We start from the raw sequence: 11,473 nt of genomic DNA on the forward strand, positions 1-11,473 counted from the left end.
AGAAAGATAGGGCTAGAACTAAAAAGCCTCTCCTTTTCCCTGTGCCAGGAGGACAGACAAGAGGACAGAGACTAGAGTCTTTTATTGGATTGAAATGGGGAGGGAGCCTGTGGTAGGCTCAGTTGTAGGCTATGACCTGATTGATCCAAGTGTTGAACTTGCTAACTCGAGTGTACATGGCAGGTGCTTGCACATCACAATTATTGGTGCCCCAGGAGACAACACCAATAAGCACCCATGTGTTCCCCTTCTGGCACACAAGAGGGCCTCCAGAGTCACCCTGAGAGGGAAGAGAAGTCAGTATGACAGGTTGGGGAGGTATGCTGTGGAACAATGCAGAGGACAGAGTGCTTGTGCTCACCTGGCATGAAGAGGCACCTGAGGCACCTGCACAGATCATGGAGTCAGTGATACGTGAGCCCCAGTACTGCCGGCATTGATTCACGGTGACTAGAGGTAGAACCACCTGCTGCAGACGTGCTGGTGTCACATTGCCTGTGGGCCAGAAAGGGATGGTCAGGCTGGTCCAAGATAACCTCCCTTTCCTCCTGTTCAGGGCCCAGGTTCCTACCCACGCCACTGAGGCGTCCCCAGCCAGTGGTGACACATGTGAGGCCTTGAGGCAGTGCCTCATTTGAGGAAGCCAGGCAGACTGGTGAGATGTAGGTTGTGTATCGTGCTGGTGAGGCGAGCTTCAAGAGCGTTAGGTCATTGTTCAGAGTGGTGGGGTTCCAGCTTGGGTGTGTAATAGCCTGTGGGGCAGGAAGGGGCCATGTAGGGCTGGGATGGGCACAGGTACCCATCGATGGTGCTAAGATGGATAGGCCAGGACATGCCTGAATTCTTTGCCCAGAGGAACCCACCTGTGACCCATTCTTCCTTCCCATGCATGCAGCCAGGCACTTACCTTTGAGATGGATAGTACCTGCACAGGCTCAGTGCTAGACGATCGGTCATACTCACCCAGGACAGCAAAGTGGCGCCCAGGACTGCAGTAAGAGATTGGTTGGGCATATGCTGGGAGGGCAGAGCAAGAGAGGGGCAGCCAAGTGGGCAGAGCAGGTGGGGTACAAGTACTCACCTGACACTGCAGTGGGCAGCAGTGACCACCCAGTACTGGTTGATGAGAGAGCCACCACAGAAGTGGAAGCCATTGCTGTCCTGGAGTCAGGGGTCAGAGTTGGAGGTGAACTCAAGATTATATGTAGGCATGAAGCACTCAGGACCCTACCCCACCCTCAGGGTGTGTATACCTGCAGGGAAACCTGCCAGGGCCAGGAGCCTGGCACAGCATTCTCCCCGTTGACAATCCTCTGGCTGAAGCTCAGTGATGGTTTAATGGCAGGAACTCTGCAGCCTGACCATCCGGTTGGTGAGAATCAACACCCCAGCCCACCTCTCCCCACCTGCTTCCCCTGGATGTCCCCAGGCTGTGTGCTCTAGAGAGATCCAAATCAAAAGGAATTGTCACTAGCCCTTCTTCCCCCATCAGCACTTTCTGGGCCTCCAAAGCTATTGTGGTTTACCCTCCATCCAATCAATCTCTATTCTCCCACATCTCTTCAACTTAGTCCCTCCTGTTCTCCAACTCACCCCTGTCCTCCAGCCCAGGCTCTTTTTCTCCCTGACCTCTGGTGTAGTCTCCTTCCTGGCCCTCTACCCATCCAGGCCTAAACAGTTCATACCCCTCATGCAATCTGTGGACTCTTCCTAAACTACACACCCAACTTTCACAGCTCAGCTTCCTAAGCCCTCCCAGGCTCGACTCAAGCTCCTGTCCCATTTGTGAGACCAGCTCCATCCCATTCTTTCCCACTTCTGACCCTGCAGACCCCTTCCTGCTCCTTTGCCCTGGTCCATTCTTTGTCCTTTGCATATCTGTTCATCTACTTCCCTTCTATCCAGCCTGGTTCCTGGACTGGTGCTGGGAATTTGGGTTGCCCCAAACTGGGCAACCAGTCAAGGCTGCTCCTGGCCCACTTACCCCAGGAGAAGCCAAAGAGGATCAAGCCGAGGGTCAGCCTGAGCAGTCGCATCATGGTAGGTGTGAGGTTGAGAACTGGACCCGACTTTATTTATGGGTATCTTTGTCCTTGGGCCAAAGTCCTAGGCCTGAGACCGGGCCAGCTGTGCAGGCTCAGCTCACTCCCATGCTCTATTTAGGCCAAGGTCCCCTGACCCAGGCCTGGACTTATCAGAGAGACCCCCAGGTGTGAGGTTCTCACCGCCACCTCCCAAAGCCTGGCCTCTGATTGGCTGCCTGAAGCACCACAAGCATTGGGCACAGGTACAACACTAGATCTATAGTGTCAACCTGGTGGCCAGGACCAGGAAAGCCTCCCATAGCTATCAGGAGCACTAGGCTTTCAGAGAAGGCTGCTCAGAATCCAGGAGTGTTCTGAGTGGAGGAGGGAGTGGTCAGCTCTGGCCAGCTTTCCTGGGGAAGACTAAGGAAGGAGGTTCTGGGGGTTGCTAGTCCTAAAAGACATCCTCTCAGGGATTCCTCATCCATTTGGAACAGGAGTCAGATGGTGACTCTCCCATCAGCATGAGATGGAGTGGGACACAAACCCTCATGTGTATGACTCTGAAATCCATATTCTTGTTAAATATAAGCTGAATTCTTGGTGACTAGCAAACCCTGGACTGAGGTTGTAGCTAGAAGGGTGATAGCAAACAAATCTATGACACTTCCAGGCACTGGGGCTGTCATGGGAAAACCCTGGTGTCTACATCCCATTTGTTACTGAGTTCCAGGCTAAGTGTGAACTCATGGAGAGAAGACTCCCCTGTGTGGAGTTGCAACAGGTTAAGTTGGCTGGTTTCCTTCTAGGGATGTGAGGGTTTTGACTGACTCATTTTGACCTCAGACCAAAAATGAGGAAATGGGTGGATAGAGGGATGGATGGATAAGAAGATACAGACAGAAATACAACAAAATATGAATTATTAAATCTGTGGTAGGTATATGGGTATTCAGTGAAAATTGAAACTTCTTCAATTTTCATGACCCATTTCATAATAAAGTTGGGGGAGGGGAGCATAATCTGAGGCCCATAGGTGTCTGGCATGGAGTAGAACCTCCCTAGAGGTGAGCAGACTCTTTAACAGTTCTGAAATCCCAGTGGAACCCAGCTACTTTGAGGGCAGGATGTTCCTACCAGCACCCAGCAAGTGGGCCTGACATTCAATAGGTACTTAACAAAAGGTTTCCTGGATGAATGTGTCATCTCTTGCCACATGAGTCCTATGATCCCTGTCAGCCTAGAACACTTGGAGTTGATCTCCGTATATACAGCCCAGCATGTGCAGATGAAGCCCAGCTTTGTGTTAGTGGCTCAGGTGTGCCTGGTCATTTAAGGGGTGTCTCAAGTGCAAGGCTAAGGAACACTTGATAAGAGCTTGCCCCTGGAGGGAGTTGATCCTATATCAGCACTTATAGCCCTCATTGGACCCAGGGTGGATCTGACTAAGACATGTGGGCTTTGTCCTGTTTCACTGATGAGCCAGGGAAAGGCTCTGGGCAGTGTTGTGATGAGTCTTGTGGGTTTTACGTTCCCCAGGGGCACCAGGCACAGTGGTGTACATCTATAATCCCAGTGACTCAGGAGGCTGATGGAAGAAGATCACAAGTTTGAGGCCAACTTAGTGAGACCCTGTCTCAAAATAAGAAAGGGCTTGGGATGAAGCTCAGTGGTACAGTGTTCCTAGGTTCAATCCCCAGTAGAAGAGGGGGCAAAATCAAGGCAGGAGTGGTGGGGGAGCGACTGTGGTGGGGACTAAGAAGGAAAATTAGAAGGTAGAAAGGATGGAAGCTTTCTCCTCAAGGCTGTAATGTTGGCCAGGGCTGGGGTTCTGGAGAAATAGATGTCTGAGGTGATGGGTGATAAGGCCAGGCACTAGAGCTGTGGGAGGTAGTGGCTCCTAAAGGGATATCTTAGCCAGATCCCTGCTGGCTTCCTATCCTGCTCCACCCAAGAAGACACAGCCATCTGTTTAGTCTGTATAGATGTTTTTATTTTCTGGGTTTATTTCCCCTTGTTCTTAGCTGTAAACCCCAGACAACTTCATTCCACCTCCATGGCCTGCACAGTTTCTTCTAGGAGCTCCAAGTTCAATGGCTTCACTGTCTGGGTCAGAATGGCTGTGGTTCCAGGTGCAAAGCAGTAGCTATCAGGCCTGGGAGATAGGAGGTAAAGCCTCTGAGCATGTGGCTTGTCCTCTTCTTGCAGCCCCCTTTTTCCATACCCTGCTACTGTACTGCCCAATCCTCCCCTGTAGCCCCACCTTCCCTGCTCCTACCTCTTTATAGGCTCTGTGGGCGAGCTCAGTGTCCGCAGCAGCTGGGCACCTGATGCGGTGATCACACATGCATCCACGCTGCCCCCAGAGCCCAAGTCACCCAGGATCCCTGCGGTAATAGCTTCCACCAGCAGCCCCTGTGCAGCCTCCAGCTATGGTGATATGTTTGTGAGGCCCAGTGGACCCTCTGGTGTTACTTCAGGCTCCAGCCCAGGGACTTTGTTAGATTTGAAGTCCAGACCAGATCATTTGTGCACACCCAACCTCTCCTCTCTTTCTTTACCCCAGACTCCCATTCTCTGGCCTCTGCCTCCCTCTCTCCAAGACCCATGAACCCTCCACCCACTGTCCTCCTCTGCACAAACTTCTGAATTGCCTGCACTTTTAGCCCTTTTCCAGGCTGTCCACCCACCCAATGTTCACCCCCAGTCCTATGACTCACAGTGTTTCCCTCTGGGCCTTAGCCGCCTCTGAAGTGACAGTTACCCACTTCCATCCCACTCAAGTCCAGACTTCAGACCTCAAACAGGACCCTACCAGGTTTTCCTCTTCCCTTGGCTCTTAATGATTCTCCCAGCTGTCCAAACTTTGGTACTGTCAGGACCAACTTCTCCACCTTCACTCAGTCTCTCCTCAGTCCTTGCCTCCTCTGAGAATCCTTCCCCGACTTCTATACTGGGCCAGGTTCCCTCTGTGTCGGCCCCTGGGTGTACTTCCCACTAGGGACCACGTAGGGGAGTACAGAGATCGCATACCGTCATGTTTGGCTGGAACCGGTCCTCCAGCACTGCCAGGGCCGCGTCCTGCCCGGAGCCTGGAGGTGGAAGGGGCATCTGAGTGGTCACCCCATCCAGGGACAAATGTGAGGCCAAGCTCGCAGAGGTGGGAGATTCGTGAGGAAGGGGCAGAAGCACTCACCCAGAGCCGTAAAGGGCAGTCGGCTGTAGGAACCGTGGGGGTGCACGCCATAGAGTTGCGGTCCGGTCAGATCTACTCCGCCCACGATCAGCGATGCGCCCACGTGTCCCTGGTACCTGTTCGCCGATAGGTCTGATCAGCCGCAAACGGGCTCCAGGGCCCACCCCTATTGACACCGCCCATGAATCTGACCCCGCCCCCCCGAGGCCTGTGTGGCCTCGCATTCCGCGGCCGACAGCGCCCCTTGTGGCTCAGATTCTGGAGGGCCAGTTTCTTCCGGCCTCCCTGCACTTCTCAGCCCCACCCTTTCTCCCTTCCCTCCTTTGGTCAGCCAGTTCTTCACGGTCAACCTCCTCCTCCCCGCCCCCCCCCCCCCCGCACCGGAATAGCGTCTGGCGTAGGAGGCGAGTGACCGTGGCCACGCGAGGCTCGCGTCCAGTGGACATTGCGTGTAGCTCCATGTTGGATGCAGCCATCCGTGTAGTCATTTCGGCGTCTGCGGCTACTCCAGCCCCACAGCAGCTGAGGGCAAAGGAAGGGGAGGGACAGTGTGGACAGGGATAGGACGTGCGAAGAGCTGTTTTCTTGCATGCGGGAACTAGGCTGAGGGAGTCTCACTAGATTTTGGGGGCAATGAAGTGGATCTTCTCGCAATTCTTGTCTGCCACGACTGAATCGTTAGTGGCCCTCGTATCCGCGCCCAGGATGACCCCGTCCTGCGGGGAAGAACGGCGTGCCTCAGTGCCCACCTGTTCTCTATCCCGGTTGTCCCTCAACCCACCCTTTAGTCACACTCCCGTGCTCACTCGGAATACAAGGCCTGCGATGGTGGTGCCAGTCTTGCGCGCATGAGGAACCCGAAGCCCGGGAAGGACACGTTCCAAGGATGCGTTTCTGGAAATAGAGGGGAGTGGCCTGGGTTTGGGTTCCAGTCCCAATGCCCCTTCCCATCTTCCTGCAGGTGCTGGTCTCCCAGGGTAAACCAGGACCAATCTCACACTTCCCAACCCCCACCTCCTCCCGGAAAAAAGGCTCACAAGGAAGCACAGGCCTCTTGGGACTAAGCCTCCCTATTCACCTCTGGCAGTTCTCGAAGGAGAAGCCCCCTCGGGGCTCCTGCGCGGTCTTCAGCATTTCGGAGCAGGCAGGGAGGATTGGGATCAGGAGTTGATGGATCGGTTAGATGAGTGGGGCCAAGGGGAGTAGAAAGGCCTCAGCCTCTGCTGCTGTGGAGCTCCACGGCTGAAGCTGACACTTCTCGCTTTCGCTTTTGCCTCTACCCTCCTAAAGAAGCCGCTGGCCTCTTTCTGCATATTTTCTTTCACTTTCACCTTCACTTCTGGTCCTAGGTAGCTTGGGAAGGATAGGGCGTCCCTTTCCAGTCCTTTGGTGCTGTTCCTTGGATCCTCTATTCCAACAGAGGGCAGCCCTTCCCCTTTGGTCATTGTTCAACTCCTCCACCCTCTTCCAATCTGATACCCCCAGCAATCTTACTCTAACTCTACTCTAGCCTCAGGTGCCAGTGCCCTAAAGCTGTCAAAGCCAAGGCCAGGTCTCAGTTAATAGATCAGACCCCCCTAACTTTTGTCTTTTGTCAACTTTCTTCTCCCAGTTTCTGCCTCTTTTGCTGTCTTTGCCTCCTGGAAGCCTCAAACATGAAGTTTCACTCCTCAGCTACAGTGATGCTGATCCTCCCATCTCTCTCAAGAGGGTCAGTGTGGGCTGGGGTTGTAGCTCTGTGGTAGAGAGCTTGCCTAGCATGGACTGCAGCTCCAAAAAAAAAAAAAAAAAAGTGGTAGGTCACTGTGGCTATCCATTTAGTTGCGTGGAGTCATACTGGGCTCCACCCATGGCCAAGCCTTGTTATTTCACCCCCCACTTTTTTTTTTTTTAAAGAGAGAGAGAGAGAATTTTTTAAATATTTATTATTTTTCTTTTTTTTAGTTTTCGGCGGACACAACATCTTTGTATGTGGTGCTGAGGATCGAACCCAGGCCGCATGTACACCAGGCGAGCGCGCTACCGCTTGAGCCACATCCCCAGCCCCCCACTTTTTATTATACATACCTTTAATCACTAGACTCAGCTAGCTAGCATCCTCTCTAATTACCCCACAAACCCCTCTCTCCTCCCTCAGGCTATACTCCAGCCTGTAGGACAGGGGTCTTTTCTAGCTTGGAATTGTTTCTCTGTTAAAATTCTTCAGCAACTGCACAGTGCTTTTAAAGTGGCCCATGTACCCTTCTCAGCTCTCTGACCTGTATGCACCATCCTCGGGGATGCTTTCCTGACTCACAGGGCTCAGTCTCTTGCTGCTACCAACTCTCCCAGGCTTTGGTTGTACCAAAAATTGGGCTGAAAGTGTTCGGTAGAGCCCTTGCCGAATGTGTAACACCCTGGGTTTTCCCCATAACATCACACACAAAAATGTGTTCAGTGAAATGATCTGATTAATAGCTGTCACTTCAGCACATTTTTTTTTTTTTTTTTTTTTTTTGGTGCTTGGGATTGAATCCAGGGCCTTATATTACTACTAAGCTGCACTCCTGAGCCCCCAGATTCTGAACTCTTGTACATTTTCCATCTACCCCACACTCAAAAAGCCATCTCATCTACCCTTTTGGAGCTGGGAGGGATAGATGAAGTCATCCTCTCCCTGTACATCCATTCTATAGCTGCAAGTACAGCTGACTGCAGTTCCCATGCACAACACAAAGGCAGGTAAGGGCAGGCTGCCTGAATAGCTCAACCAGAATAGTAAGCTGCACATCTCAGTGTCCAGTTCAGCTTCAGATCTTAGCAGAGCCCATCTTGCCTCATGCTTCACTGAGCACTGGTCTGTGGCTAGTAATGCATGAATCCTCTTGTGGGGACCCTCGTAGAGCCTCCCCTTCAAGCCACAGCATACAGGGCTACAGCAGCAAAAGTTTTTTATTCAGGGGGCAGGGGCTCTGGGCTGGCAGTCAGGGGTGCAGGGGTGCCATGGCGGTAGGCACCCAGCAGGATGGCATTGATGTGCTCTAGTGTCTGGTTGCTGAAGACCATGTTGAGGTGCTGTGTCCCGTGCAGGGGCAGCAGGTGTACAGGCTGCGGTTGGCGGCTCTGCCAATGGCCACAGAGTTCAGTGCTTCGTGTGGCAACTGTGTCATCGCCGTCCTCATAAAGCACATTCACAGGGTCCGTGTAGGGGAAGCCATGGTCGTAGATGTAAGTGCGTGGAGTGGGCAGGCCCACACCATACAGACAGTATACTTCAACACCAGGTGCTGGGAGTCCTGACAGCAGGTCACGTGATTGTAGCCACATGTACCAGCCTTCCTCAAAGCGCAGGTCTGCAAAGAAGCGTTGGAAGTCACGGCCTGTGTAGTTGAAGCTTGGCGTGGAAATAAATACATGATCCTCAGGCCACACATGGCGGGAGGGAAACATCCAAGGGGAAGTCGTTGTTATGCGCTGCTCCTCTCTCAGCTTGATGCTGGACATGAGTGGGATACCCTGGTTGTCACCTGTGGACAAGGAGCAAGGTGCAATAGGAAGCTAGGCCTGGCTACCTCTGGCCCACAATTTGTCCCCGGTCTAAGCCCAGCAGTTTGTTCAAGCTTGCTCCTGCCCCATCCAGACCTGGACTTCTAGCCATAGAGTAGGCCTGATGGTACCTCTAAGACAGTTGTAGGGCCTCAAAAGGGTGGGGGAACTTTCTGAGGTTGGGGTGTATGGGGTGTTGGCTGGTCTCCCTCAGGCCCCAAGTAGGGTTCATGCTGCACAGCAACCACCAGATTGTGTTCTGGGAAAGATGAAATGAGATGGTGCCTGTTTTGCCCTTCAGTGATGTAATCAAATGAGTGTCTCCTTCAGTAGACTGAGTGCCTAGGGGGAAGGCCACACCTGTCAATGCCCAGCACAAAGTGAGTTCTCAACAAGTAGGAGTTGTATTAGCTCTGGATCCTTGAGCTACTCCTCAGGGAAGAGCAGGAAAGAGCTCCTAGGTCTGGCCCTAGCTGTGGTAGATCTGTCTTCAATAAGGTAGATCCTTGGGCACAGAGGCTCCAGGAAGCAGAAGGTAGTTGAAAGTTGGGCAGGCCCTAGGGTCATGACAAGATAGACACCTTGGGTTGAATCAAATTGCTGGAGTTCACCTTCCTGTTTACTTCCCCCTTGTCAACACTGGCACAGACTCTTGAAGGAATCATCCTAATAATGGTCCTGCCAGGGTCACTGTTTTCAAGGGACTAAAGAAAGCATGGCCCACGGGCAACAGACAATACTTCTAGGTGCCAACATGAGCAGAGCTGGAGGAAGGTCAGCTCCATTCCACCCCACCTCCTACAGGATACAGAAGCCTTCTCACCTGAGGCCAAGACCAGCATGGGCTTGATAGAGCCACCCCAGGGAGCCCCAAGAGAGATGAAGCCATCAATGAAGCGGTCTTTCCATGACTGAGGTTGACGTAGCAAGAAATAAAGCAAGTGCAGGCAGCCAAGGCTGTGCCCAATGAGGAAGACGGGCTTCCCATAAGCGGCGTGCATCTCTTCTACCAGCCCAGCCAGCTTCTGGTAGTACTCCTCTTGCTGGCCTGACGGTGGGTGGATGGGTCAGGGCAGTTGGGATCAGGGGCCACACCTGCCCAGCCCCAAGCCCATCAATAGCAGACACTCACTGGGCTCCAGCCGCCAGTCATAGGGGGCAGCCCGCACTGTCTCATCCCGCACGTACCCGTTGTTGACCAGATTCTGTACCAGTGTATGCATATAACCTGTGGGGAAGCAGCAGCATTGGGGGGCTCTGCTGTGACACCTGTGACCCAGCCATACTGGCCCACCACAGTCTGAAGCCCCTGGCCTTTCTTCCAGTACACACACCTGCTAGCTTGTTGCTGTCCAGGTACTCAACAGAGTAGGTCTTGCCAAAGCCAGGGACACGGATCTGTACACCAGGGGCATTGGATACACGTCCAGAGCTGCGGTTGTAGACAACCCTGAGGGAAGTGGGGACATTCAGCAGCCTGTAGCCAAGGGGCAGTGTTTATAAGCTAGGCAGAGGGCATGGCACATACCTGGTGTTATCAATCCAGCAGTCCACTCCAAGGGGTAGAAACATATTGAGATCCAGCCAGATGGTAAAGAAGTCCTCCGTCTTGCGATAGCACATCCAATTCACCACATCCGGTTTATCCAGCTTGGCTTCAAGCTGATTCCCCAGGCAGCCAGGCACTGCAGGCACCAGCTCTCACTCTGGACTCCTCGACTTCCCCCCATCCATCCCCAGACCAACCCGACCCCTATCTCCCACATCCTCTACCTTCAGGGACCAATGACACTTATCATCAGCTGATCACACACATCCCCACTGTACCCCCAGCAGCCCAAAGCCCAGACTCCCCTCAGGCAGGGAAGATGCAGGAGCCAAGGCCACTGACCCCTGCCCCTGCCAAGTAAACATCCAGCCTGGCTTTCCATTATTGCCAAAGTCCAAGGTGAGAATGGGGGGGCGGGGGGGCTGGGCCTAGAGTAGTGGGCAGGCCTTCAGGGACTTCTCCTTTTCTCCTACCCTGGGCTGGGCATCTTGTCCTTGGTAGGATAGGGGCTAAGGAAGGAGTGGTGGGGCCTGACCCAGGCTCTAGTGTGGCTGTAGCTGACCACGCCTTGTAATGTTCCGGCCAAGACTTCAGTCCCCCCACAGCTCCGCCCCACCTCCAAGTAAATAACTCAGAGACAGGGAAAACTGTGGTGGGGAAGGGGGGGAATTTCTCTGCAGGACAAGCCTTTGGCCCCTCCCCATGCTGAGGAAGGTATCAGGGCTAATGCAGGGGCAGAAGGGCCTTGGCACTGTCTGCTGCAAGGGTTTGGGGCCCAGGCTTCCCATGCTGGCCTAGTGCATCAAGGGCCTGACGGGGGCTTACCGAGGATGACGGGCCGAGTGTGGTTACTGAGCTCAGCCTTGGGCGTGGTGTGCGGGGGGAAGAGCACATTGAGGAGCCAGAAGGGGGTGGCAGGGGGGAGCAGCAGCCCCAGCAGCAGCAGTACCCACTGCCATGGGGAGCCGGGCGGCCCCATTCCAGCCCAGTGCCTACTGCCAGATGAAGCAGTGCTGGGCAGGCCTTATCTGGTATGTGGGTGGGAGGGGCCCAGGGCTTGTGGGAGGGACAGCCTGGCCAATGGGGGTGGCCAGTGATTGCTATTGCTGGGAAAAGCCCTAGCCTCAGGGAGCCAGATCTGGGCTTGGGTTCATTTCCGCCCTCTTCCACTGGCACCAA

At 53.8% G+C, this 11,473-nt stretch overlaps 3 protein-coding genes across 4 annotated transcripts; all 3 read right to left on the reverse strand.

Annotated features, from left to right (window-relative positions):
* Positions 1–65: 65 nt before the first annotated feature.
* Positions 66–2,112, reverse strand: Ctrl (chymotrypsin like). 2 transcript variants are annotated; one of them, XM_046434400.2, is made up of 7 exons: positions 1,985–2,111; positions 1,254–1,357; positions 1,082–1,161; positions 908–989; positions 572–752; positions 362–495; positions 66–280 (listed from the first exon to the last, which is right to left on the reverse strand). In XM_046434400.2, the coding sequence occupies exons 1-7, from the start codon at positions 2,037–2,039 to the stop codon at positions 119–121; spliced, it is 798 nt and encodes a 265-aa protein (XP_046290356.1). In that variant the 5' UTR covers positions 2,040–2,111; the 3' UTR covers positions 66–118. The 2 variants fall into 2 exon arrangements, with proteins under 2 accessions (XP_046290356.1, XP_046290357.1); XM_046434401.2 differs by lacking the exon at positions 572–752 and having other exon boundaries at positions 964–989; positions 1,985–2,112.
* Positions 2,113–3,995: 1,883 nt separating this feature from the next.
* Positions 3,996–6,555, reverse strand: Psmb10 (proteasome 20S subunit beta 10). Its single transcript, XM_046434399.2, has 8 exons — positions 6,299–6,555; positions 6,027–6,114; positions 5,839–5,936; positions 5,602–5,742; positions 5,221–5,336; positions 5,058–5,116; positions 4,303–4,454; positions 3,996–4,179 (listed from the first exon to the last, which is right to left on the reverse strand). Exons 1-8 carry the CDS (start codon positions 6,352–6,354, stop codon positions 4,068–4,070), a joined length of 822 nt encoding a protein of 273 aa, XP_046290355.1. The 5' UTR covers positions 6,355–6,555; the 3' UTR covers positions 3,996–4,067.
* A 1,578-nt stretch (positions 6,556–8,133) lies between these two features.
* Lcat (lecithin-cholesterol acyltransferase) lies at positions 8,134–11,408 on the reverse strand. The gene is made up of 6 exons (XM_046434398.2): positions 11,120–11,408; positions 10,274–10,430; positions 10,080–10,195; positions 9,878–9,973; positions 9,569–9,793; positions 8,134–8,726 (listed from the first exon to the last, which is right to left on the reverse strand). The coding sequence occupies exons 1-6, from the start codon at positions 11,271–11,273 to the stop codon at positions 8,152–8,154; spliced, it is 1,323 nt and encodes a 440-aa protein (XP_046290354.1). The 5' UTR covers positions 11,274–11,408; the 3' UTR covers positions 8,134–8,151.
* Between the last annotated feature and the right edge of the window lie 65 nt (positions 11,409–11,473).

Source organism: Marmota monax, unplaced genomic scaffold (genome assembly GCF_021218885.2).
Source record: "Marmota monax isolate L192 unplaced genomic scaffold, Marmota_monax_Labrador192_F-V1.1 WCK01_AAM20220418_F8-fsc00024, whole genome shotgun sequence".
In the NCBI taxonomy this organism is placed as follows: domain Eukaryota; kingdom Metazoa; phylum Chordata; class Mammalia; order Rodentia; family Sciuridae; genus Marmota; species Marmota monax.

Excerpts from the sequence above, each read along its gene's own strand:
- Ctrl (XM_046434400.2), bottom strand. The coding sequence starts at position 2,039 with ATGATGCGACTGCTCAGGCTGACCCTCGGCTTGATCCTCTTTGGCTTC. Across the intron at positions 1,162-1,253 it reads CCTGGCAGGTTTCCCTGCAG|GACAGCAATGGCTTCCACTT; the intron begins GTATACACACCC and ends CCCTGACTCCAG. Across the intron at positions 496-571 it reads GGGACGCCTCAGTGGCGTGG|GCAATGTGACACCAGCACGT; the intron begins GTAGGAACCTGG and ends TCTGGCCCACAG.
- Psmb10 (XM_046434399.2), bottom strand. The coding sequence starts at position 6,354 with ATGCTGAAGACCGCGCAGGAGCCCCGAGGGGGCTTCTCCTTCGAGAAC. Across the intron at positions 5,743-5,838 it reads TTCATTGCCCCCAAAATCTA|CTGCTGTGGGGCTGGAGTAG; the intron begins GTGAGACTCCCT and ends CTTTGCCCTCAG. Across the intron at positions 5,337-5,601 it reads CTACGCCAGACGCTATTCCG|GTACCAGGGACACGTGGGCG; the intron begins GTGCGGGGGGGG and ends ATCGGCGAACAG.
- Lcat (XM_046434398.2), bottom strand. The coding sequence starts at position 11,273 with ATGGGGCCGCCCGGCTCCCCATGGCAGTGGGTACTGCTGCTGCTGGGG. Across the intron at positions 9,974-10,079 it reads GGACAGCAACAAGCTAGCAG|GTTATATGCATACACTGGTA; the intron begins GTGTGTGTACTG and ends GCTTCCCCACAG. Across the intron at positions 9,794-9,877 it reads TGACTGGCGGCTGGAGCCCA|GCCAGCAAGAGGAGTACTAC; the intron begins GTGAGTGTCTGC and ends ACCCACCGTCAG.